Source organism: Papio anubis, chromosome 12 (genome assembly GCF_008728515.1).
Source record: "Papio anubis isolate 15944 chromosome 12, Panubis1.0, whole genome shotgun sequence".
Lineage (NCBI taxonomy): Eukaryota > Metazoa > Chordata > Mammalia > Primates > Cercopithecidae > Papio > Papio anubis.
Window position 1 is genome coordinate 34,419,159 of NC_044987.1, and position 27,386 is coordinate 34,446,544.

Genomic DNA, 27,386 nt, shown 5'->3' on the forward strand with positions numbered 1-27,386 from the left:
ACTATTATGTACTTTAGAAAATGTTCCAAGTAATTAATGAGCTGTGTCATTCCCCAAATTCTCTTTCTGTTGGGGGAAAAAAGTATGGGTTATTGGTTTTCTCTACTCAGAAGTACACTAGAGAGCAAAAACATTCTTGACAAGTCACTTGGAAAACACCCAGTTTGTGAGACTACATTTCCTCTCATTGAAAAATTGTATCTGGGCTGGGCGTGGTGGCTGAAGCCTGTAATCCCAGCACTTTGGGAGGCCGAGACGGGCGGATCACGAGGTCAGGAGATCGAGACCATCCTGGCTAACACGGTGAAACCCCGTCTCTACTAAAAAAAATACAAAAAACTAGCCGGGCGAGGTGGCGGGCGCCTGTAGTCCCAGCTACTCAGGAGGCTGAGGCAGGAGAATGGCGGGAACCCGGGAGGCGGAGCTTGCAGTGAGCTGAGATCCGGCCACAGCACTCCAGCCTGGGCGACAGAGCGAGACTCCGTCTCAAAAAAAAAAAAAAAAGAAAGAAAAAGAAAAATTGTATCTGACTGGGTGCAGTGGCTCGTGCCCGTAATCCCAGCACTTCGGGAGGCCGAGGCGGGCGGATCATGAGGTCTGGAGATGGAGATCATCTTGGCTAACATGGTGAAACCCTATCTCTACTAAAAAATACAAAATATTAGCCGGGCGTGGTGGCGGGTGCCTGTAGTCCCAGCTATTCTGGATGCTGAGGCAGGAGAATAGCGTGAACCCGGGAGGCGGAGCTTACAGTGAGCCGAGATCACACCACTGCACTCCAGCCTGGAAACAGAGCGAGACTCCATCTCAAACACACACACACACACACACACACACACACACACACACACACACATATATCTCCTTAGAACATTTCACAAACCAGAATATTCATCCTCACATGTCTCTGGATGTTGTTAATGTGTGAAATTACTGAATTATGCAGTATAATATAAAAATCAGTAGCAAATTCTCAAGAAAAACAAATGAATTTTTTAAAAAATATAAATAAAAACAGTAATAGTTTTACTATAGTATGGTGTAGCAAAATAAAAACTAAAAAACTTGAATCCATATGGCTAGTGTCTTAAATCATCGAAAAATAATTAAAACAAGTGAAACCAAATCAGGTTACAGCTACTTATAAGCCTAAATTTAATGAGTTGTGGAAAACGCAATAAACTAAACAAATCACACATTACTATTAATTAATGGGCTGTAAAAGAGTTCCAGGTGGCTTAGGCAGTAACACTTTTTAGTTTATACTTTAGAAGAGACATTTTCAGTAAGTATGAGATAAATATAATTTATCTTAGCCACTTTCATCTAAAAATTCTGATATTTTCCCCTTCACTGTAATTGTTTAAATTACTTAAAATATATTGTTCAAGTATTTATATCATTAATTTGTATATCATTTCACAGTTATTTTGTATATCATACTCATTTAAATATATATTAGATTAATAATATTATAAGCCATATTTTTTTCCTGGTAAAATAAAAAAATGATTAAAATCTACAGTATTATAATTTTCAAAGTATTTTAAAAACAGATAATGTGACATATATATTTGAATTCCTCTTCTGATTCCTAGGATTTTTGTTGTTGTTGTTGTTAATCTGATATACATTTATTGTGTCCCAGTGACTGTTCTTTATTCTTGAGAATTCAAAGATCTTGTCCTAAACTTTCAGACATTTATATTTTTATGAAGACATATGAAATTTTTCTGTATAAAAATTGCTACAATATAGCAAGGTATGATAATACAGTTGAAGCATAGAAGGAAGGAGGTTATAGAGAGGATGCGAAAGAAAAGTTGACATTTGATGCAAACCTTGAATGAATACAAGGTCTCTAGACAAAGAGATGGAAGATGATTACTCCAGTACCTGGCACAAAAAGGGTGTTTTGTTAATACTCGTTATATAGATTAAGGCAGAAGCAACTAATTCCTCTTCATGTAACTGATATTCACTTATTAATGCAATGCATGTTTATTATATGCCAATGATTGTTTTTATCTTTAACAGTTCACAAATATGATCTCAATATTTGAAGCTTTTATACGTCTTAGTGGAAACAAACAATAATTGTGGTATATAAAAATTACTAAGAGAAGAATGTACACTTTCTTGGATTTGTATGTGAGTGATTATAAACACAGAACATATTTTATTGCTTTTTCCATCTGATTGCTAATGCATTAATGCAATATCAAATCTCCAAAAACTCTGAGGCAAATAATTTCACTAAGACACCTATGAAAAGAAAAGCAGTCAATTTTCAAAACAAATTACTTAGGGAGCTCAGGGAAGGGCTCTTTGAGGAAAATGGTATCAGAGCTGAGATCCTGAGTTGAAAGAGGGAAACGTAGGAAGATCTAGGGAATCAGCATGCCGGGCGTCTGGGAGAACAAGACCCTAATGGGCAAGTGGCTTTGTGAGATCGAGGGAAGACTGCAGAGCTATAGCAAGTCCAAGATGGCAGCCCAGGGTAAAAACATCATCTAAAAAGAATGCACAAATAAGGTATGCAGAGGGTTAAGGTTAGAATATTATGTGCCAAAAACCTGCAGGAAGATAGCAGAGAGTGAGTGGCAGGAAGAGAAGGCACAAAAAGGGAGTAGTAATCTGTCAGTATTACTGTTAGGATTACTACAGGATAGTATCTCTTTCATTGTAAATGTTCACTTAATATCTGGTAGAAGGATAAATGGATTTCTTTCACCAGTAAAAGACAAAAAGCAAGTATATAAATAACTATAATATACTGAAGATTGATACTATTAACTTCAATAATATTAACATTTTCACACTATTATACATATCATACACATGCACCAGACACTGTATAAAGCACTTGACATACACCCATAAGCAAACTCAAGATCCCAGACTCAGAGATCAAGCAATAGACTCGCATGTCTTTCCTCATATATTTCTTATGAGATAAATATTACTTTCATTCCTCAATTACAGATAAGAGAACAACCTGCCCAAGATTCACTTTGTTTACCTTCGTACCCCCTTATTACTGTAAATTCCACTACCCACCTGTTGCCTGACGTCCAAAGAAGCAAAGTTTTGAAAGCTCAGATCATAAAATTTGAATTGCAATTAAAGCTTGCTTTCTAAACATTAACTTTTAAAGTAGGAAAACACTTCTTAGTATTACTAGGTATTCAACTTATTTTAGTTTATGCTCACAACAGCAACAGTAGCTATAAATTTTAGGTGCTAGAAAATAGTTCAAACTAACATATAATATTTGAATATCCCTAATTTCTAAAGGTAGGACTTCTTTTAAGGTGAGTACAACAGATACAATAGGCTGAATTGTGCTTAGTTTGGAAGACAAACCCCAGGGAAATGACATTACTGAGACTTCCACAGTCTTGATGTTCCCAGTTTCTAACTGTATATTCACTTCTTGACATCCTAGATACTTCTACCTCATTCCTCTAATGGAAGTGCTACTTTTATACACAACTGTGCTCTATTAATTGACAAATGTTGTTCCTTTATCCTTATTCCCTGTAAATTAGCTGAATTTGATGTGACTGGCAAATCCTCCTCTTGAAAATCTCTACTCCATTGTTTTCTATGACTATACTAACCAGTTTGTCTACTTCCCATTCTATATTATCTCTCATTGGCTTTGCCCTTCTAAGGAGAGCAAAGTATCTGCTTTTCTCCATCTCTTTAATTATATTGGGCTCCACTCTGATGGAAGAAAGAGCAATTCACTTATTTTCTATTTTACTCTTTCACTAGGAGAGAGGCCATAAATATGATAGATACTATTTTCTCTAACAGAACAAAAGGCCAACAGCAAACTAACCCTCAATTTTTGCTTGAGCTAATGTTAATTTCTAATGTTTATTATGATTAATATTTTGTAATAAAGCAATACAAGTTGATGACCTAGATTGCTGTTTATACTTTTTAGTGTAATCAAATCCACCATTTAACCAAACACATACGTATACATACACCTCCCCAGATCAACTAACTTCTCACAGTTTATCATCATTAATGTAAATTGAATCACCAGATTACATGCCTTTATTAAGCCATTGAGAAAAATCATCTTGTTTATTAAACGAGGTTTTAGGAGGTGAAAATTTCTCTAATGAGCTATTAGATTTATGAAATAATTAAATAACCAATGAGCTGCTTTTCTGTTACTAAGATCCTTTCAAAAGTAAATGTTGACTCACTGGCTGGCCTTGTGTTTTTCCTGTCATTGTTTACCAGTGATTTACCATTTGAAAAATTAGATATGATTAATAATTAATCAGTAATTACTTTATAAACTAAAGAAATATATTTTAATGGAATTTTATAAGAAATAGACAACAAAGTCAGATTTCAGTACAGGATTGTGTTACAGCATGCATGGCTGTTTTGTTTTGTTGTTTTTTTCTACCCCTCTATAAAACACCATGCATTTTGGAAATGAGACAGGCCCACAAAGTCTGCATAATCTATGAATGAGAAAAGCAATTCTGTTTTATAGTTATATAGGAAGATGGTAATTTGTCTCCATGTCAGAATCCGGGGGAAAAAAGCAACATCTGTTATAAGCGAAGATGAAGGATATTGCTTTGTGGCAGAAGAGTTTCAGTGGACCCTGGACAAGGACAAAATTTCAAGTTCAAAAGATCATGTAAAAGTGTATGTATTATTAAATTTTGTTTGTCCTTAGCTAGTTGTCATGCTGAAATGTATTTAGCAACATGAAAGAAAATACGATATTAAATATGATGCAGAGATGCCGGGGTTGGAAACATGGTTAGGTTGACAGTTAATTTGTATGTTTTATATTTAAATATTCATTTAGTCTTACCCATATTTACAATAGAATACAGGTTATGTTAGAAAAAATATTGTAATTAATATTATAAATTGTATATTTCTGGTATTCCTAAATTTTGAAAGCTCAGATAAAAAAGTCTGAATTGCAGTTAAAGCTTGGCTTCTAAACATTAACTTTGAAAGTAGAAAAATAATATCACTAGGTATTCAACTTATTTTAGTTTATGCTCACAACAGCAGTAGGTATAAATTTTTGATGCTAGAAAATAGTTTGAAGTAAAGTAGAATATTTGAATATCCCTAATTTCTAAAGGTAGGGCTTCTTTTAAGGTGAGTACAACAATTACAACAGGCTGGACTGTACTTATTTTAGATGCTAAAACCAAGCTAAATGACATTACTGATACTTCCACATTCTTGATGTTCCCCTCAATCATGTATGACCCAATAATATTTATAGTCAAATTACATTAATTCTATTTATTTTACCTCTCCTGGAATTAGGACTATTTGAGTTTTATATACACATAATAAAAAAAAATGAAGTCCTCAACATAATATGAAACTATATATTGCTTAAATTATAGAAAAAAAAACATTCAAATGAAAGCCATGCATGAAAGTTGGCATGCATCTTCTCTTTGTGTCACTGTATTGGCATAATCAGTGTGCTTAAGTATACCACCAGCCTTTTGTGAATACACTGTTGTATAGATTTTAAAAAAGGATGACCTACGAAAAATACTTTGGAACAAATCTAACCAGTAAGGTGAAAGATCTCTCCAAGAAGAACTATACAACACTGATGATAGAAATCTCTAGATGACATAAACAAATGAAGAAACATTCCATGTTAATGGAATAGAAGAATCAATATCATTAAAATGCCCATACTGTCCAAAGTAATCTACAGATTCAACACTATTCCTATCAAGCTATTAGTATCATTTATCAGATAACTAAAAAAAAGTTCTAAAATTCATATGTAACAACAACAAGAAAAACATCCAAATAGCTGAAGCAATCCTGAGCAAAAATAACAAAGCTGGAGATATCACAATACCTCACTTCAAACTACACTATAAGGCTACAGTAACCAAAACAGCCTAGTACAGGTACAAAATGAGACCAGTGGAACAGAATAGAGAACACAGAAATAAAGCTGTACATCCACAGCCATCAGATCTTCAACAAACTTGACAAAATTAAGCAATGAGAAAAGGATTTACTAATCAATAAATGATGCTGGGATAATTGTCTAGCTATAGACAGAAGAATGAAACTAGACCTCTACATTTCACCATATACAAAAAACAACTACTCAAGAAAGATTAAAGACTTAAATGTAAGACTTCGAGCTATAAGAATCCTAAAAGAAAACCTATGAAATACCATTCTGGACACTGGCCTCAGGAAGGAATTTATGAGTAAGTCCTCAAAAGCAAATGCAACATAAACTAAAATTGACAAGTTATACTTAAATAGACTAAAAAGCTTCTGCAAAGAAAAATAAACTGTCAAAACAGTAGACAACCTACAGAATCAGAGAAAATATTTGTATACTACACTTCTGACAAAGGTCTAATATTCAGAATCTATAAGGAACTTAAATAATTTAACATAACCAAATAACTCTGTTAAAAATGAGTGAAATACATGAACAGACATTTCTCAAAAGAATACAAACAAGCAACCAATAAACGTATCAAAGAAGTGCTCCACATCACTAATCATCAGAGAAATGCAAATCAAAATCACAATGAAATACCATCTCACACCAGTCAGAACGGCTGTTACTAAAACGTCGAAAACAACAGATGTTGGCGAGACTGTTGAGAAAAGAATACAACTTGTACACTGTTGATGGGAATGTAAATTCATTCAGCCACTGAGGAAAGTAGTTTAGAGATTTCTCAACTTAAAAGAGAATTACCATTCCACCCAGCAATCTCATTACTGGGTATATACCCAAAATAAAACAAACAGTTCTACCAAAAAGACCCATGCACTCACATGTTCACTGAAGCACTATTCACAAAAGCAAAGACATGCAATCAACCTAGGTGCCCATCAACAGTGGAGCAGATAAAGAAATATGATACATATATACCATGGAATACTACATAGCTATAAAAAAGAATGAAAGATCTCTTTGAAGCAATATGGATGCAGCTCGAGGCCATTATCCTGAGCAAATTAATGCTGGAACAGAAAATCAAATACCAAATGTACTCACTTATAAGTACAAGATAAATAATGGGTACATGTGGATATAAAGACGGCAAAACCAGAAACTAGAAACATTAAGTGGGGTTGGGGGAAAGGGTGAAAAACTAACTACTGGGTACTATGCTAAGTAACTGGGTGACAGGACCATTCGTAACCCAAACCTCAGCATCATGCAATGTACCCAGGTAATAAACCTGCATATAAACCACTGAATCTAAAATAAGAGTCGGAATAAAATAAAAATAATGAATTAAAAACAGAAAAGGATGGCCTAAATGTGCATATGTATATCAGATATATTACATAGGTTAAGTTCAGTAATCTGAGCCGTGTGACCATAAAGAGGATATATGATCCTTTTCGTTCAATTGTCTGATCTCAAAATTAGAGACTGTGAGAATACTAAGCACAGCCTCAGGATGGTTCAGATGATTTAGAGAGATATCACATGCATAACACCCACAAACAGTAGGAGATTTTTTTAGTTTCTTAAGAGATCTAGATACAGAGTCAGATAAAGAAAGATAAATATCTGTTTCATCTCCTTTTAACTACGCTACCTTGAGCAAGTTGGTTGCCTCCTTCAGGCACAGTTTCCTAATGTTCAAAATGTTTATAAATGTAAATAATGCCTAATTTGTAGGATTTTTTGAAGTTCAAAATGAAGGTAAATACAAAACGTTCACCTGAGTGTCTAGAATATAATAATCACTTAATAAATCTTAGCAATTATTATTAGCATTGTCATTAAAGTTTAAATATAAATAAAATATAAATGTCTAACATTTTTTTAAAATTGAGCAAGTTGGTAAGAATATTTTATTGTAGTGTCTATGAGCAAAGCCTTTTTTTTTTTCTAAAATGAGGTAAATTAAAATAAAAATATTTTTATAACATCTGAAGAAGGAACTTCAAAAAACTCTAGAAAGCGAAATATCACTAAATAAGATGAATAAAACTTCTGACACAGAATGCTTTCTAAAGGCAAGCACATATATTCTATTTTTCACGAGGGTTTTAAAAAAATCTATAGGGAAACATTCGTAGCTTTTTCAACTGTTAGTACTCTTACAGTGGAATTTAGAAAATAATTAAAGGCCAAGTTTCTAGGCCTGCTTGCGTATTGGTGCATAGACACATAGAAATTTTGGTTCATAAACATCCTAGTTCCATCCCAGACATTATACTATTTGTTATTTTGTTAATTTAATGACTGTTCATAAAATTCCATGAATTATCATTTAAATAAGTCTGTAATGGTTGTGATTTCTTAGGTGGATGATTTACTGTGTTTATGAAAACATAATTGATATAAATGACCTTATTTGATGCTGTTTGCTGACAGTTTATAGACACATTTTTGGTTATTCTGTTGTGACAGATGTGATGCTTTGAAAATGCTATTTCATTTCTTGCGAGTGAGGAAAGACAGTTCTCTAAATTAATTCACCTATTAAGAGGTGTGACGTAAACACTTTCTTTTTTTTCTTATAATGGCCTAGAAAACAAGATCTTTAAAAAACTGACTGAAAGAGTAAACTATTTTTTTCTGGATATTTTGACATGAATTATGGCAGTGGCACTGGGTAGACAGACACCTTAAGCGTTGGCAACTCAAATAGAATAATATTAGCACGTACATTTTCAAAAAACTTAAGTTTTGTTGCTTGGTTTGATAAATTCTATCACTATATCCTAACTGTAAGTTTACAACCCAATGGCACAATGAAATGGATGGGAAATTTTATTGCCACAGAGATCAATAGAATTGTTGCTAGAATTCTAAAACTATATTTAAAAAGGAAAGTCAGAGTTTTCTTCTCTCTGCACTTAGGGTCACATCTAAAATCACTTTTTTTAAAAAGGTAACTTTCCTATATTTTTCGAGGGTATCTTAGTTTGCTTCAGACATGTAATATGATAGGTAAGATATTACCAATAGTATGCAAAATAATGTGTAAAAATATTACTGCATTAAAATGGGTATTAACATTTGTATTGATATTTACATTAATTCGATTCATTAATATAGTTATTAATTTTCATTTTCAATGCAGCAATTATTTGACTATTATCTATTTTGGGGCCTTATAATTGATAAAGTATTTCTGCATAAATTGTATGATTTATCTTGATTGTCTATTGCTATTGTTAAAGATGGCTTTGTATGTTCCGCCTAAGAAGGAGGAATCATTCTTCTCATAGTTCTCATAAGGGAATTCTTTTGGAGTGTAGTGGCTATTGTGGTGCTGGAGGATGTTTTGTTAATTCACTCACACATTGTGCCAGCATTCACTAAGTGTTGACTATGAACTTACATGTTGGAGGTTGGTTATTAAACTAAAACAAAGAAATTTAAAAAAAAAAAAAAACATGAAATCTGCCGTCAATGAGTTTATAGTCTAACAAATTCAGTGGTGTGCTTGGAATGGCTTCAGCCGTTGCTATAAATAGCTGCAAAGATATGTTACCAGAAATAAATAAAGGAATCACATGAGACAAAGGGAGAGACAGACAGAAAGACAGAGAGAGAGGGAGAGAGAGAAGGAGAGAGGGAGGGAGATAAGGAGGGAGAGAGAGGGAGGGAGATAAGGAGGGAGATAAGGAGGGAGAGAGGGAGGGAGTCAGAGAGAGAGGGAGGAAGATAAGGAGGGAGAGAGGGAGGGAGTCAGAGAGAGAGGGAGGGAGACAGAGAGAGAGAGAGGGACAGAGGGAGGGAAGGAGAGGGAGGGAGAGGGAGACAGATGCAGAGACGTGGGTTACTGAACAGTAGCTCAGCAGGCACAGAAAACATGATAAAAAGACATGATATAATTGAGCATGAAATGCTTTGAGGACTATATACAGTTTATGATAGTCTAGTAATTACAGAGAAAGCTGGAAAAATGACAAAGTCCAAATAATAAATGGCCTTGAGGCCATTTGTAGGAGTGTGAACTTTATTGGGGTATGGTAACCATTTCATAAACCATTAACCCTGTCCCATGCATATGAATAGATTTAGACAAAGAGCTAATATTTTTCATTGTTTTAGCTTTTCCTACCTGAAGTACACTATGTGATTAGCCTGTTCTCAAACTATTTAGTCTTCCAACAGATTCTAGAATAAAGTACACAGTGATATTCCGTACTTGCCCCTTAAGTCCCATGGAATGAACAGAACATCTCTCTGGCATACAGAAGTTATTCTGATCACATCTGAGTCTACACTTAGACTATAAACACCACAAATGTAACTTCCAGAGGTACCACTGTAAACAACTTCTTGCAGAGTAGATCTAAAGTCCACTGTCTGAGGGTATTCTAAGAAAGTTGTCAAAGATAAGGTGTTTCTGATCTGAGCCTCTCTACACAGACTCATACATGCTGTATGAAAATTAGTTTTTTTATAGTTTGAACCATTTATAGTTTGAACCAAGGCTGACATTGCAGTAACTGAAGAGGCCTTGAACTTTAAAAAAGCTCCGGTGTCAGATACAGAAGATGACTTGTTAGAATTTGCCCTGAGAAATCCCACCTGTAGCCCTAGAAATTGCCAAAAATACTGAATTAGACTCAAAACAAAAACAAAAACAAAACACTGCAGAAAGTTTCCCTAGGAACTGAGGCCATGAATTCACAGGTGCTAAAGCTCTTCTGCACAACACATAGGGAATTAGCGAGACTTCTTAGAAAGAATTGCTATCCTCTTCCTTCCTGCTCTCTGCATTTTTTAAAATGGGAAAATCATCAGTTTAGCCTAATGATCATGAGACTTTTTCACTGGACATTAGAGAATTATGGCAAGATTATATTGGTTTCTAGTTCTATTATGATAACAGTTGTATTTTACTGAAAAATATGCTAACGATATGAAATGAAAATTAGTTTTCAAGAATGAAGAAAATATTTCTAGAAATTATATACCTTTCTGGCTGATATAAAGATGGTTTACGTAGTTTAAGCTTATAGGTTAAAATGTGAGAGTCCAGACTCTTAATTTTTCTAGTTTGACATAATATTTTCAACACTGACTATATTCTATATGGCTGAATATTTCCCTGGAAGAAGAAAATCTAGAGGATCTAAATACCTTACTTGGAAAGGAGAAATTCATTTCACTAGACTCTGTTTTCTAATTTCAGCCTCATCCTCTCGATGGACTCTCTTCTTTCTACTACTAAATACCACCTCGGTTTCAGTCTCATGTCATGTCCACGAAGTTGTGTTGTTCACATCTTCATTCCTGTTATGGCCAAAATCAATATTAATTATGATACCTATTACTTTGAGGTCTATATATAGTTTAGGGTAGCCTAATCATTATAGAAAAAGCTGGAAAATGATTTGCCTTGGATTATGATTTCTCTGTCATACTGAACTTGGCCTTTAAAAGTCTCAATCCCAAAGGTTTTTTGTTGTTGTTGTTGTTGTTGTTTTCTTTTGTGCTGTTGTTTGCTTTTGTTTTTCTGAGACAGAGTTCACTCTATTGCCCAGGCTACAGTGCAGTAGTGAAGAACTACTACTATATTGTTTTATACTGTTTTATACTCAGTACCTGTTTTAAGAGAAAAACAAGGAAGTAAAACCAAAGACAGGAAGCCCGGCGCCAGGCCCAAAACTAGGCCTGGGCCTTCCTGGCCTAAACCCAGTAGTTAAAAATCAACTCATAACTTAGAAACCAATGTTATTCATAGATTCCAGACATTGTATAGAAGAACACTGTGAAACTCCCTACCCTGTTCTGTTTCTATCAGTGCATGAAACCACTGTCACATATCCCCTAGATTGCTCAACCAATCACAATCCTTTCACATAAAATCTTTACTGTTGTGAGCCCTTAAAAGGGACAGAAATTGTGCATTCAGAGAGCTCGGATTTTAAGGCAGTAGCTTGCTGATGCTCCCAGCTGAATAAAGTCCTTCCTTCTACAACTCGGTGTCTGAGAGGTTTTGTCTGCGGCTCTTCCTGCTACAGCACAGTAACTGCAGCTCACCTAGTACTCCTGGGCTCAACAGATCATTCCACCTTAGCCGCCCAAGTAACTGGGACTACAGTCACAAACCATAACGTCTGGCTGAGTTTTGTACTTTTTGTACAGATGAGGGCTTGCCATATTGCCCAGGCTGGACTTGAGCTCTCAGCCTCAAGTGATCTTCCTGCCTCGTCCTCTCGAAGTGCTGCAACTACAGGTGTGAGCCACAGCACCCGGCCCAAATTTCTTTTTTGAGAATGACTTTCGCATCTGACATCAGTCCCCACCTTAAATTATGAACATCATTTGTGTTATACTCTATTTTACTGGATCATCCTTTTTTCTCTCTTTTAGTAGCTTCTTTCTTTCTACCTTTCATTGTCTCTCTGTGAGAGAAATGCATATGCTCCTAAAGTTTAGGTCTGTTGTCTTTTTTCCTAGTAAAATTCTCGTTGGTGAAACATTCCCTTGGTTTTACTGAGTCTCTCAACATGTTTTGTGGCCGGTTCCCACCTGCGTTTCTTGAGCACCAACAAATATTTTTAAATGTTGGGTATTTCTTCCTAAAAGTCAGAATAAATGTACCTCAGATTGAACTTACTGATTCTCCCAGAAATCTACATTCCTTATCTGTGTGACTTGATTATGTAACGGCGTTATAAATTGTTCAATTGAATTGATCAAGCTCAGAATCTTGATGTCATTGTAACTCCCCCATATGTTTCTATACTCCCACCACCACCTATTCATTCATTCACAAATTCTCATTTATTTTCAAGCCTCCCACAGAGGGAGAATTCAAGCCCTTTTTACCTGGAATATTAAAATGACCTCATAATGTGACTTTCCCTACAGAGTTCTCTGGATACATATTCCTGATGCAACAGTCTCATTATTTTTGTGTCCTCTGTACACCTGTAGGGCAAATTACAAACTTCCATGCAATTAATGTAATCCATCAAAGATTTATGTAGGGGCAACCTAGTCAGAATTGTGTTTTGCATAGGTAATTCCAATAAGCAATACAGAGGGAGTATAGTAGGGCTGGAGTAAAGAAGAAAGATATTAGGAAATAGAAAAAGTGGTCAGGTATTCCAAGTAGGCAAGGAAATTTATATGAAATATAAGGGTTTGCACTGATTTTGCTAGCCTCAAGCACTATTAGTATATCCATTACTCACTACAGAACAATGTCCAAGAGAGATCAAAGAATGAGTAAATTCTACATGCATAAATTAATTACACACACACAAAACAAAAAAACGTAATGCAAAGTATGTTTTAGTTGAACATGGCAGTATTACAAAGATTTTAAGTACGAAGTTTGATGCTAAATTTGATTTGGAGCTTCTGTTTTATTACTTACTAGCTGTGTGGCTGCAGAAATACCTTGACTTCCCTCAGCTTCATTTTATTTTCTCCACTTATATATTAGGATAATAATAGAACTTCCTTCATCAAATTGATGTGAGGATTAAAGGGGGTGGTGATGCATTAAATATGTTTAGTAGTTGGCCTACAATTTAAATGTTCAATAAATTTTACTATTATCATGTTATTTTAAAATATATATAAGGCTGGGCACAGTGGCTCACGCCCATAATCCCAGCACTTTCAGAGGCTGAGGCGGGAGGATCACCTAAAATTGGGAGTTCAAGACCAGGCTGACCAACATGGAGAAACCCCGTCTCTATTAAAAATACAAAAAATTAGCCAGTCATGGTGGCACATGCCTGTAATCTCAGCTACTTGGGAGGCTGAGGCAAGAGAATCACTTGAACCTGGGAGGCGGAGGTTGCAGTGAGCCGAGATCGCACCATGGCACTCCAGCCTGGGCAATAAGAGTGAAACTCCGTCTCAAATATATATATTCTGTATATACACACATATATAATATATACACACATACCTGCTACATATATATATATTCACACACATCTATCTATCTCTATATATCTATGTATCAATTGTCCATCTAGCTATTCATTACGCAAGAAACTTAGCAATGTTTAGCACTTGGTGCGTAATACAGTCAATGCATAATAATTGTTGTTTCTTTGACTCAGGTGAAATTAGTTTGCAAGAACTCTGGGGTACTACATATTCTGTTCTGACTTGTCCCTCAATGAAACATTTTATTGTGGAATAAAATGATCTTAGAATAGTCTCTATCTGCCCCTTTATTTATACTGCCCCTTTGTTGATTTTTTTTTTGTATTATATTGGAGTCTTTATATTCAACAAGATCATAAGCTATCCTGAGACAGAGTTGCATTTTATCATGTTAACCTGACACCATTAAGTGAAATTTAAAACATCTATTGTTCTTCAGTGCTTTGGAATTTCCTATGATTAGGAAAGGTCTCCAAAAACACTCTGCTAAGGACTAAGGACAATGAATTAGGTAAATGTGCTTGAGCACTGAAGGTCAGAAGATGTATACAGTCCCTGATCCTGGTCGCTTTACAACTTGAATGAAGCACTGACTTTCTGAATCTCTAAAAGCAAAACAAAAGAGCACTATGGTAAAATATACCCTGTGCCAAGCCAGGAAAATGGAACCATTTTGTTGCAGGTCATCTGTTAAATAAAGGCGGGGTTATTCATTATTTTCATAAATAATGAAAGTACCTGTTTGGTTATACTTTAATAAATAAAATACTTGCAAATTTATAATTTATGTAAAAGAAATAAGAGTGTGAGGGTAGTCTACAACAGACTTCAACTTTCACTCATTTTTCATAATTTCCTTTTAAAGTATAAAATTAGGCTGGGTATCTTGGCTCATGCCTATAATCCCAGCATTTTGGAAGATTGAGGCAAGAGGATCACTTGAAACCACGAGTTCAAGACCAGCCTGGGCAACATAGCTAGACATCATCTCTATAAAATTTTAAAGTAAAGCATAAAATTATGTATTTTTGATTTTTAAATTATTTCCTTTGAACTTAATCCAATAATCCATACTGTATTTTGCCAAGCGATTACACACTCACAGTTACTGTATCGATTATGACCAAAGTAATTATACTTTTAAAGAAACACTTAAACATTATTTTATTGTGAGTTGTGATTTCCTTAAAAAAAAAAGAGAGTCATTTGTGTATGGAAGATAAAATTATAAACATTAATTTATTTGTAATAACATCTAATAATTTTACAACTAGTAAATTCATCCATGTCAATGTGACTCATTCAGATTAATATTCAAATGATTTAATAAAGTTATTACAGGATAAGCCTCAGAGACTAATCAAATAAAGCTCTGCATATACTGTGCAGTTTGTGATTATTCAAATCATTTTATTCGATATTAAACACTACTAGTAAAATGTGGCTTTAAACTCTAAGGACAATTTTACCTTAGGAGAGTAAGTTAAGAAAAAAGCCAGAGAAGTAATTTTTGAGTTTTATATGAAAATGAAAGGTTAAATTAAAGGGCTTAAATACAAAGCCTACAAAAGTCATATAATCTCTCAAAGCGTTAAGTAGGTTATTTTAATCAACTGCTTCAAGGAAAACTAATGGAATATTCTGGATCTAAATCACTAAATGCCCTGAAAAGCAGTATGTTCAAATTCAGATAGGAACTATCAATTTACCAAGAATTGCATATAAAGGTATTTTTGAAGTAAGATACAGCACAGGGAGATTTGATTCCTGATTCATTTTATGTTTGACTTTCTGGCATGAATTATTTCTAAAAATCCCAACTGTGAAGAAACTGCTATGAGCTTTGGATTTCTGAAGGATGTTTGAGAAGTGTGAGAGTGACAAAGTTTTATATGGCGTATTCTTGCTTGTCACTGAAGAGAAATCACTACAGAAGCTGAGGAAATTATCCTCATGATAAACACAGGCTTCAGGAATAAAATATCTTCTGTCAAACATAATCTCATTGATAATCAGTAATAATCATCCCTAGAAAGTCACTCCAGCTTTGTGCTTATGCTTTTAATTTTAACCTTAAAAATCAGTTCACTAACATGACTTCTCCACCTCATTAATTTTTACTACACCCTTGTGAGGGTTAGGTTTATTAATGCTAAACTAAATATTAACACTAACTAAGCTGAACTATGTTTATAGATAAATATTTATTTAGAGAGAATTTAAAATGAAGTTCCTCATGGGTACACATTTAAGCCCTTGAGGCAGGTTAGGGGTGGATGAACCACTGAAGAGCAGCTGCTCAAATCTGTTTGTTGTCCAAATCAAAATTAGAAAAAAAAAAATTAATCAGTGAATAAAGTGAATGGCTTCATGATTAAATTCTAGTTCCGGTTAAAGACATTTTTGGTTTTATGTCAAGCTAATTAAACTTGCCATTGAATTGATGTAGGGATGTTGTAGGGGTTGCAATAAAAAGCTTCAAATGAAAAATTTCTATGAAAATTTGTCAAGAGGAGATTTGCTTCTCTGCGGAAGTGTTGGGTGTGCAGGGGGATTAAATCCTGTTAGATTCCTTCACATATTTTTACTTCTTTCTTTTGCTTTGACCACCAGGGAAATATCTGTCTCACTTTATGGTCTGTACTATCTTGACCTGTACTATCTTGAGCTGTTATAAGGTATATTTTTCCTAGGACTATATTCACTTAATTATGAATGTATTTTGAGCAAGTCAAAAAAAATCACCTTTGGAAAGAGGTAAACATTAAATATGTTAATAAAATAACACTAGTATACAATCATACATTTGCTGTTTTATATTTGTTAATATATTGGGTGAAAAATGAATAGAAATGAAACTTTAAAAACAATTTAACTTGCTTTATACTTGCTTAATTTTTCCAAATGCTACATATAACTTTATTTTTGCTATATCACCAGGTATTAATAAAACACTCACTTCCTTATCATAATTTTCTGCAAAAGCTAGGACCTATGATGAGATCCGCTTTTGACAATAGCTGCAGTTATCTTTGTCTTGTCTCAAATTAATTTAGAAAAGTTAGCTTTCTAGGTCCTAACTGTAGCTTATTCAATAAATAATGAAATTATGAAGAAAGGTTTTATTAAAAGAAAAAAATATGTTAGTAAGAAAGAGTGATTACACATCAAAATTACTATAAACCCGAAATTCTAGGATTGGAAAGAAAGTCAATGTCTCCTAAACTCTTAAACTTCTATAAGGAAAACTAAATAAGTGGTTTTAAACTAAATTTGAACAATGAGAAGTAATGCAGGATGCTGACTGCATGCTTATTTTTATTACTAATGTTAATTTTTGTTACATAGACGTTAATAAATTGTAAAATGACTAAGGAAGCAAGCATATGAGATTTTTAAAAACATTCCAATTTAATTCAAGTTCAGAAGAACTTCTAAAATCAAATTGGCTAGGTCAAAAAGAAATCCAATACACATTTATATGGGAATAGGAAAAGATTGAATACTATTAGGGTTAAATTAGAGGTATCATCTGAAAAATGAATTTACATTTTACAACATGAACAACTCATGTGTTGGTTATGAGGATAAAATGAGTTAATGTACTTAAAACAGAGCACTGTCTGCCACAAAAGTAAGCATTCAGTAAATATAAGCTATCAATGTGAGCTTGAGACATTCAAAACCTATTTTTAAAAAATATTTTTTACTATCTGGTTTAGCAATAATGTTATCCTATCTACCACCAGAACTTATTTGATACTATCTAATATGCTCCTGCAGCACCTAGAGTTTAGACTCTATAACATTACAGTCATTGAAAAGCGATCAATCTATGCCTGACAAGGGGTTGGGAGCAGGAAGACAAGCTGTTATTAGTGGAAAGGCAGAATATTTTAAAATATATTTCTGGTTAAGTAAGAGCACTCCTAGCATTAAGGGAGTGCCAGTATACTAATTATGCATACATACATATATATGTATGCATTATATATATATATATATATGTTGAATCTACAAAAAGCCATCTGACTTTAATGATACTAAAAATCAGAAATTTTTCTTTGAAAATATGTAATTTTCATGCAAAAGAAAGATAATTTCAATGACATATATTTACATTTTATTATATTTAATACTTATCTTTTCATAATAAATATGTATAATAATTGTTAGTATATGGATAATTTGATATTATGTTAGTATATGGATAACTTCTTCAATTAAGTATATACCTATTATATAATACAAATTAGTACATTTTTGTGGCTATAATTATGGGAGCCTCATTCTATGTTTATTAAACACTGTTCAACAAGTTTTAGAATCACATAATTTCAAGCGATGTTGTCATATTCTAAAAGGCAAAAGTAAAAGCTGAAGATTTAAAAAGTATCATTGATATAACAATAATAATAGTTAATCACAAAAGTGAACTAGTCTGTTAAACAGATCTCGAATTTGAAAGAGGCAATCAAAACTCATTGGGCTGGTAACTCAAAAACAGACTTTGAATCGGGTAACACAGTCCTTTAAGTTTGATTTTGGAAGATCATGATAGCACTAGCACAGCATAAAAATAATCTAAAAAGGTATTTTACAACAAATGATAAAATTAATGTGTAAAAGGTAAAAACACATATTCAATTATTATAAACTGAATAACATATGCAAATATGCCTCAAGCATAAGTACCAAGGAGGAATTATAACTGTAAGTACTGTATTAGTGAAAAGTTTTGCAATCATTTTGATGATTTACAAATTTAGTCTGATTTTAAAACATTTAATACATTTAAGACTCGTATATTCAATATTTAATAAATGTTTAACAAAATTTGATTAAATATGCTTTAATAATTGTCTCAGTCTATTAAATATATTGATTTTGAAATGTTAGTTGTATAACGAATATTTAAATTTTTAGATAAATAATGCCTGGTAGATATAAAATATTTCAGCTTTAAAATGTGACAGAAGTAATAAACATTCCTCCACAAAAATCCCTTCAGACATTAAACACTCCAACAATAGTGAGTGTATTCTATTAAATATATTTACCTACAAGCCTGGTCTTCAGAAAACACAATATAAAGGAAAGTTGCCAACAAAGTTTTTTGTTTGTTTGTTGAGACGGAGTCTCACTTTGTCGCCCAAGTTGGAGTGCAGTGGTGCGATCTCCGCTCATTGCAAGCTCTGCCTCCCGGGTTCAAGCGATTCTCTTGCCTCAGCCTGCCTAGTAGCTGGGGCTACAGGCACGTGCCACCAGGCCCGGCTAATTTTTTTGTGTTTTTAGTACAGGTGGGTTTCACCATGTTACCCAGGATGGTCTTGATCTCCTGAACTCGTGATCCGCCCACCTCAGCCTCCCAAAATGCTGGGATTACAGGCGTGAGCCACCGCGCAAGGCCTGCCGACCAAGTTTTTAAGTTTCACATTGCCTTTGTCTTCTTTCACTTCATTTCAGAAACCCCTTTTCTTTTTTCTCCCCAACTTCCTACCTCATTTTCACTTCCTAATCTCTGAACGATTCTCAGTCCCTGAATCCTACAGCACCCAAACTCCCATCCAGGTATACTAGTAAGGTTAATCAAATCATCTTTTCTCCCTACTGCCCATATTTGCATTTATTTTCAAAGACAAACTGGAAAAATAGATGGAGCTACATCTAAAGGACTTGTTTCAATATCATAAGAATAAGCATAATGACATCTAGGTGGGGAAATAACTTTGAGGCAGAATTGGTCTTCCCTGTGTAACTATCTGCTTTAACCAGGTACCTTGTGGGTTTTTATGCATAAGAGGGGTAGAGTCATAAGGTGCTACCACTGAATACATATGTAAGCCCGTAATGTTTAAGTTAAAAATAGGTAGATACTGCTCTGCATCAAGTTGAAGATAGCTTCTTGCTAAATAGGTAAGATACTTAGGATAACTAGTACTTCCCAAGCCTGGTCATTGAACTGTAAATGCTGGTGTCAAAGTCCTCATTTCAGGTGAGTGTATATGACAACTGTGTTGGGTCTTTCCAGAAAACCTAGGACAGTCATATGGGTATGTAAAATAAATAGCTTTCTGCTGTAAACACATGCAGAAAAAGTTGCCATAATTTGCTTCCACAAAGGGAAAAATAATTGACATACAGGCTATACCTAACTGGTATACCTTGTATCAGATACTGTAGACCAAAGTGTAAGGTATAAGCCATTAATATTTGTGAAGCATATTTTCTAGATATGCTGCATCTATCTTGAAAAGACTATTGAATAAAGGAGCTATTATGAGGGTTATTTAGTTTATTAAGTTACTTGTTAATTGTGCATAATGTAAACTGTTAGGTTCTGTGATATACCACATAATATTTTCCGAAATAAAAAAGTATTTATTTAGGCTGCTATCTTGGTATCTTTGGCCTATGTAAATATACCTATCTGAATTCCTTAGGTAAATCTACTTTAAAAGATGATATTTACATTTTTCTAGGACCTATCTTGGTGCTCCTCAAACTGTATTTATTATCAATTCTTTATTCTTTCCTTTTCTATTTCATACTTCTTTAATAGGGTGTCTGAATTCTGGGTTAATTAGAAATGATACCTGAGAAAGATTATATAGAGAAAGATCAATTATTACATTCTTCCAGGTGTAATTTTAATTTAAAAATCATTTCATGATCTCTTATGTAGCCAATACAATTACAGTTTAATTATTAATATAAAGATTCCTGGTCGTTCTCAGTATTTTTTAGAGATTCTATCTTCAAGAATTTAATTTCAAGTAGGATTACTTATTAAGGAATAATAAAATATTTTTCCTATTAGCCTATTTTTAGTTTATTGTAAGCTCTCATTGTAAGTAAAATAATTTCAAGAGTTTTTAAGAATAAATATATTCAGTTAATTATATATACATACATTTTCTTTTCTTTCTTTTTTTTTTTTTTTTGGAGACCGAGTCTTGCTGTGTCGCCCAGGCAGGAGTGTGGTGGTGCAATCTCGGCTCACTGCAACCTCCACCTCCCAGGTTCAAGCAATTCTCCTGCCTCAGCCTCCAAAAGTAGCTGGGACTACAGGTGCCCACTACCACGCCCAGCTAATTTTCAGTTAATCAGGTATATTATCTACTTTAGAAATGCTTATATTCCCGTGTGTGTGTGTGTGTGTGTGTGTGCACATGTGCATATCTATCTTTGTATAGCCAGATACGGTATCTTTTTTGCAATACAAAAATTGGGACATCTGGAAGACATAGTCAAAATCTAAAATATTAGCATTTCAGAGGTATTTTTTGTTGCCTGAATATAAGCAGAATTTTTAGAATGTGCTATCTTATATTCTTAGAAATCCATAGCAAATGGTGACTATAGTAGATAGGACAACAGTAGATATTTTAAAAAAGAGATGGAGAGAATCAGATTTCAAAAGATATTTGAATTATAAATTTTTTTTCACAAAGAAAGCTTAATTTGAACTCAAAGACTTAAAAATAATACATAATAAGTGGTGTGTTTCAAAATACATTGTTATGACTTCTAGAACTTTACTTTAATGAAAAGGACTTTGACCCCTCAGTCTAGTATATCAGGTTTATTTTGAAGACAGCAAATCTTTCAGAAAATTTCAAAATACTTCAAGAAGAAATGAACTGTTGGTATAATTCGAATTCTTTCCATGTCTTACCATGGTTTTACCACATTTAAAACTTTGAGATCTTAAGCTTTTCTTTCCTGAAGTTTAAAAATCCATACTGATACACACATATATATAGAAAAATAATATATTTTACTCACAGGCAAACTGAAGTGTAGCTTCTCTACTAAGAATACTCCCCAAAGTGTTGGTTGCTAGACACTGATAATGACCAGAATCCTTTGCTTCACTTGGATTGCTTATAATGAAGGTGCCATCTATCAAACTGTAGCGATAATCACTTTCCAGATCTATTTCTGTTCCATTTCGAAGCCATCTTAGGAAAAATCAGGAGACAAATATGTATAATCCTCTCTGGGAGTGTCAGAATATCATTGATGGAAAGTTTTTAAGGCTTAAGAAAAATGATTAACAGTGAATTCCTACCTGTAACTGGGAACTGGATTGCCACGAACTTCACAATTCAGTGCTACCTTCTTTTCATCAGAATCAGTTGGAAAAATAATATCATCTGGTTCTTGCACAAAAACTGGCCCATAGTCCACACTTTCTGTAAAGACAAAACAGACACATTTTAAACTTCCTTAAACTAGCAAGGTATTTTGTGTTTTTTTCTTTTCCATTTTATCTATATTCAAAATTCTTGCTCTTTTCTTGTAATCAACAGCTAAATTCCCAAAAGAAGGAATAGCTAGAAAATTGAATTGTTTTATTAAACTGTAAAGATCCAAATATAATTTTTAATCAAGTAAAAATGCTGTTAAAGATATAATACATAAAAACAAACATCTCAGACATTTATATTTTAAATATATTTATCTGTTTTCATTTTTCAAAATCAGACTAAAGGATAATAATATTAAGCATAAACATTATCTTAAAAAATCTGATAGTTTGTAAAACTCTTAGAATGCCAAAAAGAATACACACGCAAAAGTAATACATTAATATTGTATCACTACTTAGGAGCTACAGGTATGAAAATGTTGGTCCTTTTGCAATTTTTTTATATTCTTCATTAATTCACTACATTTAGTGCTAACAATTCTGGAGTGTAAAATAATGATGTAACGTGAACAAAGGTATTTTCATGGAACAAATAAGACATGCTTTCAAAAAAGACAACTTAATTAAAAAGGCAAAACTTTATACAACTAAATAGTCAATAAGATCAGAAGACAAAAGTCATAAAAGGAGGTAGAGGCCAGTGGGAAGAGCACATAAATTTATTGCCTACTATATACCAGGTACTCGATTCTATTTTAGTTAGCTAATACTCAGAGATATTCTGCGTGTGATAAAAGTAATTTGAAGCTAATGAAAATTTCATGAAGAAAGTGAGACTAAAAATGGACTTCAACTGTCAACTTGGACTTGAGTTTTAGACTAAGTCAGCTGGAGAAATGATTAGTAAATGTACAGAGGAGAATACAAGTAAGTTATTTTAGCCCACAGTTATGTAAGCATTCAGAGCATTATGTGCATATCTAAGATCTATAGCACCCTGAATTGTGAATTTGTGAAAAAGTAAAGCTTTTCTTGGCTTAATTTTCAGTGAACATGAATTTGATCACATAATATCCCTAGATCAGGTTTCTCAGTCTCTGCACCACTGACGTTTTGGGACAGATCTTTCTCTGGAGTAGGGGCTGTCTTGTACATTGTAGATTGGTTAGCAGCATCCGTGGCCCCTACCCACTAGATTCCAGTAGCATCTCTCCCCAACAGATAATAACAAAAAATGTATCCAGACATTGTTATATGTGTTCCAGGATCAAAATGACCCTTGTTAAAAACTGCTGCTATAGATAAAGATAGAGAAATGATTTCAGGAAAGACGTATTTCCCATATCTGTATTAAACAGAAGTTTATATCTTCTGCAGATAATCACAAGAAAATATTAAGAAAAAAAGTATAAAAATAAATGTTCCAGGAAATTTGAGCTAAATAAATTTCTGGTAAAAGATGTACACCTCATATTTAGAAGAACAAGTTCAGAGTAAAATGACTTGCTTTCTTTAAATATATTATATGATATTTTGTTTTGGCGAAGTAAAACAGGAGCTTTCATAGTATTTTAAACCAAATAAAAACTGAGCACTCACTATGAGCATGTATGGGCAAATATTTTGAATCCTACAGAACCTAGATACAGGGTTTGTTTTTGTTTGCTTTTCAGAGTCTCACTCCCACTCTGTCTGGAGTGCAGTGGCACGATCTTGGCTCACTGCAACCTCTGCCTCCTGGGTTCAAACAATTCTCCTGCCACCGCCTCCCGAGTAGCTGCAATTCCAGCTACCATGCCTAGATAATTTTTGCATTTTTAGTAGAGACAGGTTTTTGCCATGTTGGCCAGGCTGGTCTCGTACTCCTAACCTCAAGTGATCCGCCCGCCTAGGCCTCCCAATGTGCTGGGGTTGCAGGAGTGAACCACCTCAAGTGGCCTAGCTACAGGTTTTTTAAGCTACAGAAAAATATTACACCAAAATAACCAAAATGTGTTTCACAGTACCAAATTATATTGCTGTCAATTAAAACTTTGATTCAACAAGGAAAAGGAAAGTAAATGATTTAATAAATAACTAGAGAAAATTATTGTCAAAATTTTGTATTTGTTGTAGCATTATGAGTTTATAAAAACTTGGAAAAATTTTATAAATTTTTATGTCAAAATTTGTATAAATCAAATTTTAAAAATTAACATGCACAATTACATTGTGAATAACTGTTTCTGATCTTTACACATTAAAACTATGACTTAAACATTAAAAATACCTATGGTGCATAAAATTTACATATAATAAGTATGTGTTATATTTTTATATAATAGACAATTCTTGAACTTTAGATTTGGACACATGTAGGTTCAAATTTCAGTACTAGTATTTTTTAGCCATGAACCAAACATATTTGATTATCTGCTACTCATGTATTATTTGTAGATAATAATGCCTAGTTTACAATATTAGTATGAATATCAGTTGGCATTAACATTGGCAAATACCTTGTATACTGCAAGCACTCAATAAATTGTGATCAATAATAACTAATATTTACTTTTAGTATAATTACTATATGCCAGGCATTATGCTGAATACTTTACATGCATAATACCACGAAACACTCACAATCACCACTGGCAATAATTCATCCTTTTATCTTAGAGATGACAAAACTGAGACAGAAAACAATTAGCTAAATCTACATAGGAAACATCCAGTTGTGGTGGCTTACATCTGCACTTTCACCACTCTGGGAGGCTGAGGTGGGGGGATCATCTGAGGTCAGTAGTTTGAGACCAGCCTGGCCCTCACGGTGAAACCCTGTCTCTACCAAAAATACAAAATTAGCTATATATGTATGTGTGTATGTGTGTGTGTGTGTGTGTGTATGTCTAGAATTGTTTCAATTTGGAAATAATCTGTTTATTCTCTGCTACAAAGAATGATGAACTTCTCAAGTATACTTCTTAAATTTTCTCAATTTTGTTTGATAATCGTATTTTACAAAATTTCTTACTAATAGTTCTTATTATGAGATTAGATACTCAGTACCTTCGCATGATTTTTCCATTTCTAAGTTCCTTATTTTTTATCAAAAAGAAGCACTTGTATGCCGTATTCCTTTTTGCATAGTTAAGAATATATCTATTTTGTAGCCGGGCGAGGTGGCGGGCGCCTGTAGTCCCAGCTACTCGGGAGGCTGAGGCCGGAGAATGGCGTGAACCCAGGAGGCGGAGCTTGCAGTGAGCTGAGATCCGGCCACTGCACTCCAGCCTGGGCTACAGAGCCAGACTCCATCTCAAAAAAAAAAAAAAAAAAGAATATATCTATTTTGTCTTCATCTTTAAGAGACAACTTGGTAGGTATCAAATTACATGTTCACTACTAATTTCACTAATGATTTTGTGTGTATTTTTCCACCCTCTGGTAACATTGGACATTACCATGGTGAAGTAGTCTGACTCGGGCCTGACTTTCATCATTTTTAAGTGACCGGATTTTATACATGGACACCCACAGGACTCTTTACCCACCCTTGAATGTCAATAATTTTGGTGGATATGTCTTCTTTTTTTTTCTGTGACTCAGATGGCCTTTTTAACTTTCAGTCTTATGATTTTTTCAGTAAAATTTATTCCTCATTTGCTCTTTTCTCCTCATACCAATTAGGCATACCTTGTTTTTCTTTAAAAAAAAAAAAAAAAGTTTTCTCCATAAACTGTGTAATGACTTCTATATCTTCTTTTTTATTTGACTTTGTTGAGTTTGGTTGCTATATTACTATCCAATTAGGTGCAACTATATTACTACTACTAAGAGTTTCAACTCTTTAATCGTTTTCTCTTCCATTTGTTTCCCGAGCTCCAATACTTACATATCATTTCTTCTGTTATCTTATATCTACTTCGGTTTCTTGTATTGCTTCTTTAAACTATTGTTAGTAATGTGATTATCTGTAATATCTGAATGCACAGATGTTATGTATCTGTATTAACACAATTTCCTTTTTAGGACATCTACGCGGTTCACAGGGAAAAACCTCAGGTTAGGAGTCTAACTATAATCTGACAATTTCTGAATCTCTTGCCTCTTTCCCTCTGCCTCAACTTCAAGGTCCTCCCAAACAAAAACTTACATTGAAAACAGAAATATTTAAGGCTTGTCAGAGTAGTTCTTATTTTACTGCCTCCTTCCAAATGTTCTGAAGTATTCTGAGTCATTTGTCAACTTTTACACAGACTTCTTCAACCGATTAGTTTACATTTATTAATGAACAATTGAGTACACATTTCTTTTAAGGGCTGGACGACTTATCATTAGGCAAACGGGTATTTGTCCTGAAGTCTGAGGACAAAGGCAATTGTTGGATATTTCTTTCCTCATTATTTTCAAGTCTTTTTTCCTTGTTTCAATGAAGGTAACCTTTTCATGCCTCCTTTTCAATCTTTTAATTGTATTTCAAAATAATTATATAAAGTAAACATGCCTTTTCTACCATCTTTAGACCGATTAACTTGTGAAGAATTTTCCCAAAGCTACTTGGGGTAGTTTAAAAAATATGTCTACAATTTCTTTGATAACCCTCCCATCAAGGAGTCGAGCTTAATTTCCTTCCCTGTGAGTGTCAGCTTGACTTAATGACTTATTTCTAACTAAAAGCAAAAGGTATACTATATTACTTCTAATACTAAGTAATGCAGCTTCCTTCTGGGGTACACTCTCTCTCATGGGTCACTCCCTCAAGAAGAAGACAGTTGCATATCCAAAAGATACTTTTCCAGGCTGTGGAGAGGCCGACATATAAGGAACTGAAATATCTGGCTTCGTCAAAAGGCAGCAAGAAACTGAGGCGTACCAACAATCACACAGGTGAATTTTTAAGTGGATCCTCCCTATGTAGAGTTTTCAAATGAGAATGGAGCTATAATTGATAGCTTGACTGCAACCTCCTGAAAGACCTTGAGCCTGAACCTCCTAGCTAAGCTACTCAGATTTCAGACTTGAAGAGAAAATGCCTGACTGTTGTTTAAATTGCTAAGTTTTAAGGATTTTTTAAATATAGGAATAGGTAACTAATAAACCATTTTCGTCTCCCTATATTAATTGCAAGAAAATTATTTTAAAAATAAAAAATAAAAAAACAAAAAATAAGAGATAAAAGTATCATTTACAAAGAGTGATACTGGATAAAATAAAAATACCTGACAGATGTTTGATTTTTATGCTATCATTCAGCCATAAGCTTTCAGAACTGGAGGAAGAATGATTCATTTCAGGCATCATTTCTAAAAATCTCTGTGGGATCTATATCCAGTCTTAGCTTGGATACATCCA

General features: G+C 33.8%; 1 protein-coding gene across 1 annotated transcript in view; it reads right to left on the reverse strand.

Annotated features, from left to right (window-relative positions):
* CNTN5 (contactin 5) overlaps nucleotides 1–27,386 on the reverse strand; it is a 1,333,698-nt gene that overhangs the window by 495,493 nt on the left and 810,819 nt on the right. The window contains exons 5-6 of the mRNA XM_031653895.1: nucleotides 21,975–22,098; nucleotides 21,689–21,864 (exon numbers count right to left, since the gene is read on the reverse strand). Coding sequence (XP_031509755.1) covers nucleotides 21,689–21,864; nucleotides 21,975–22,098 — 300 coding nt within the window. The remainder of the gene's footprint in view (nucleotides 1–21,688; nucleotides 21,865–21,974; nucleotides 22,099–27,386) is intronic.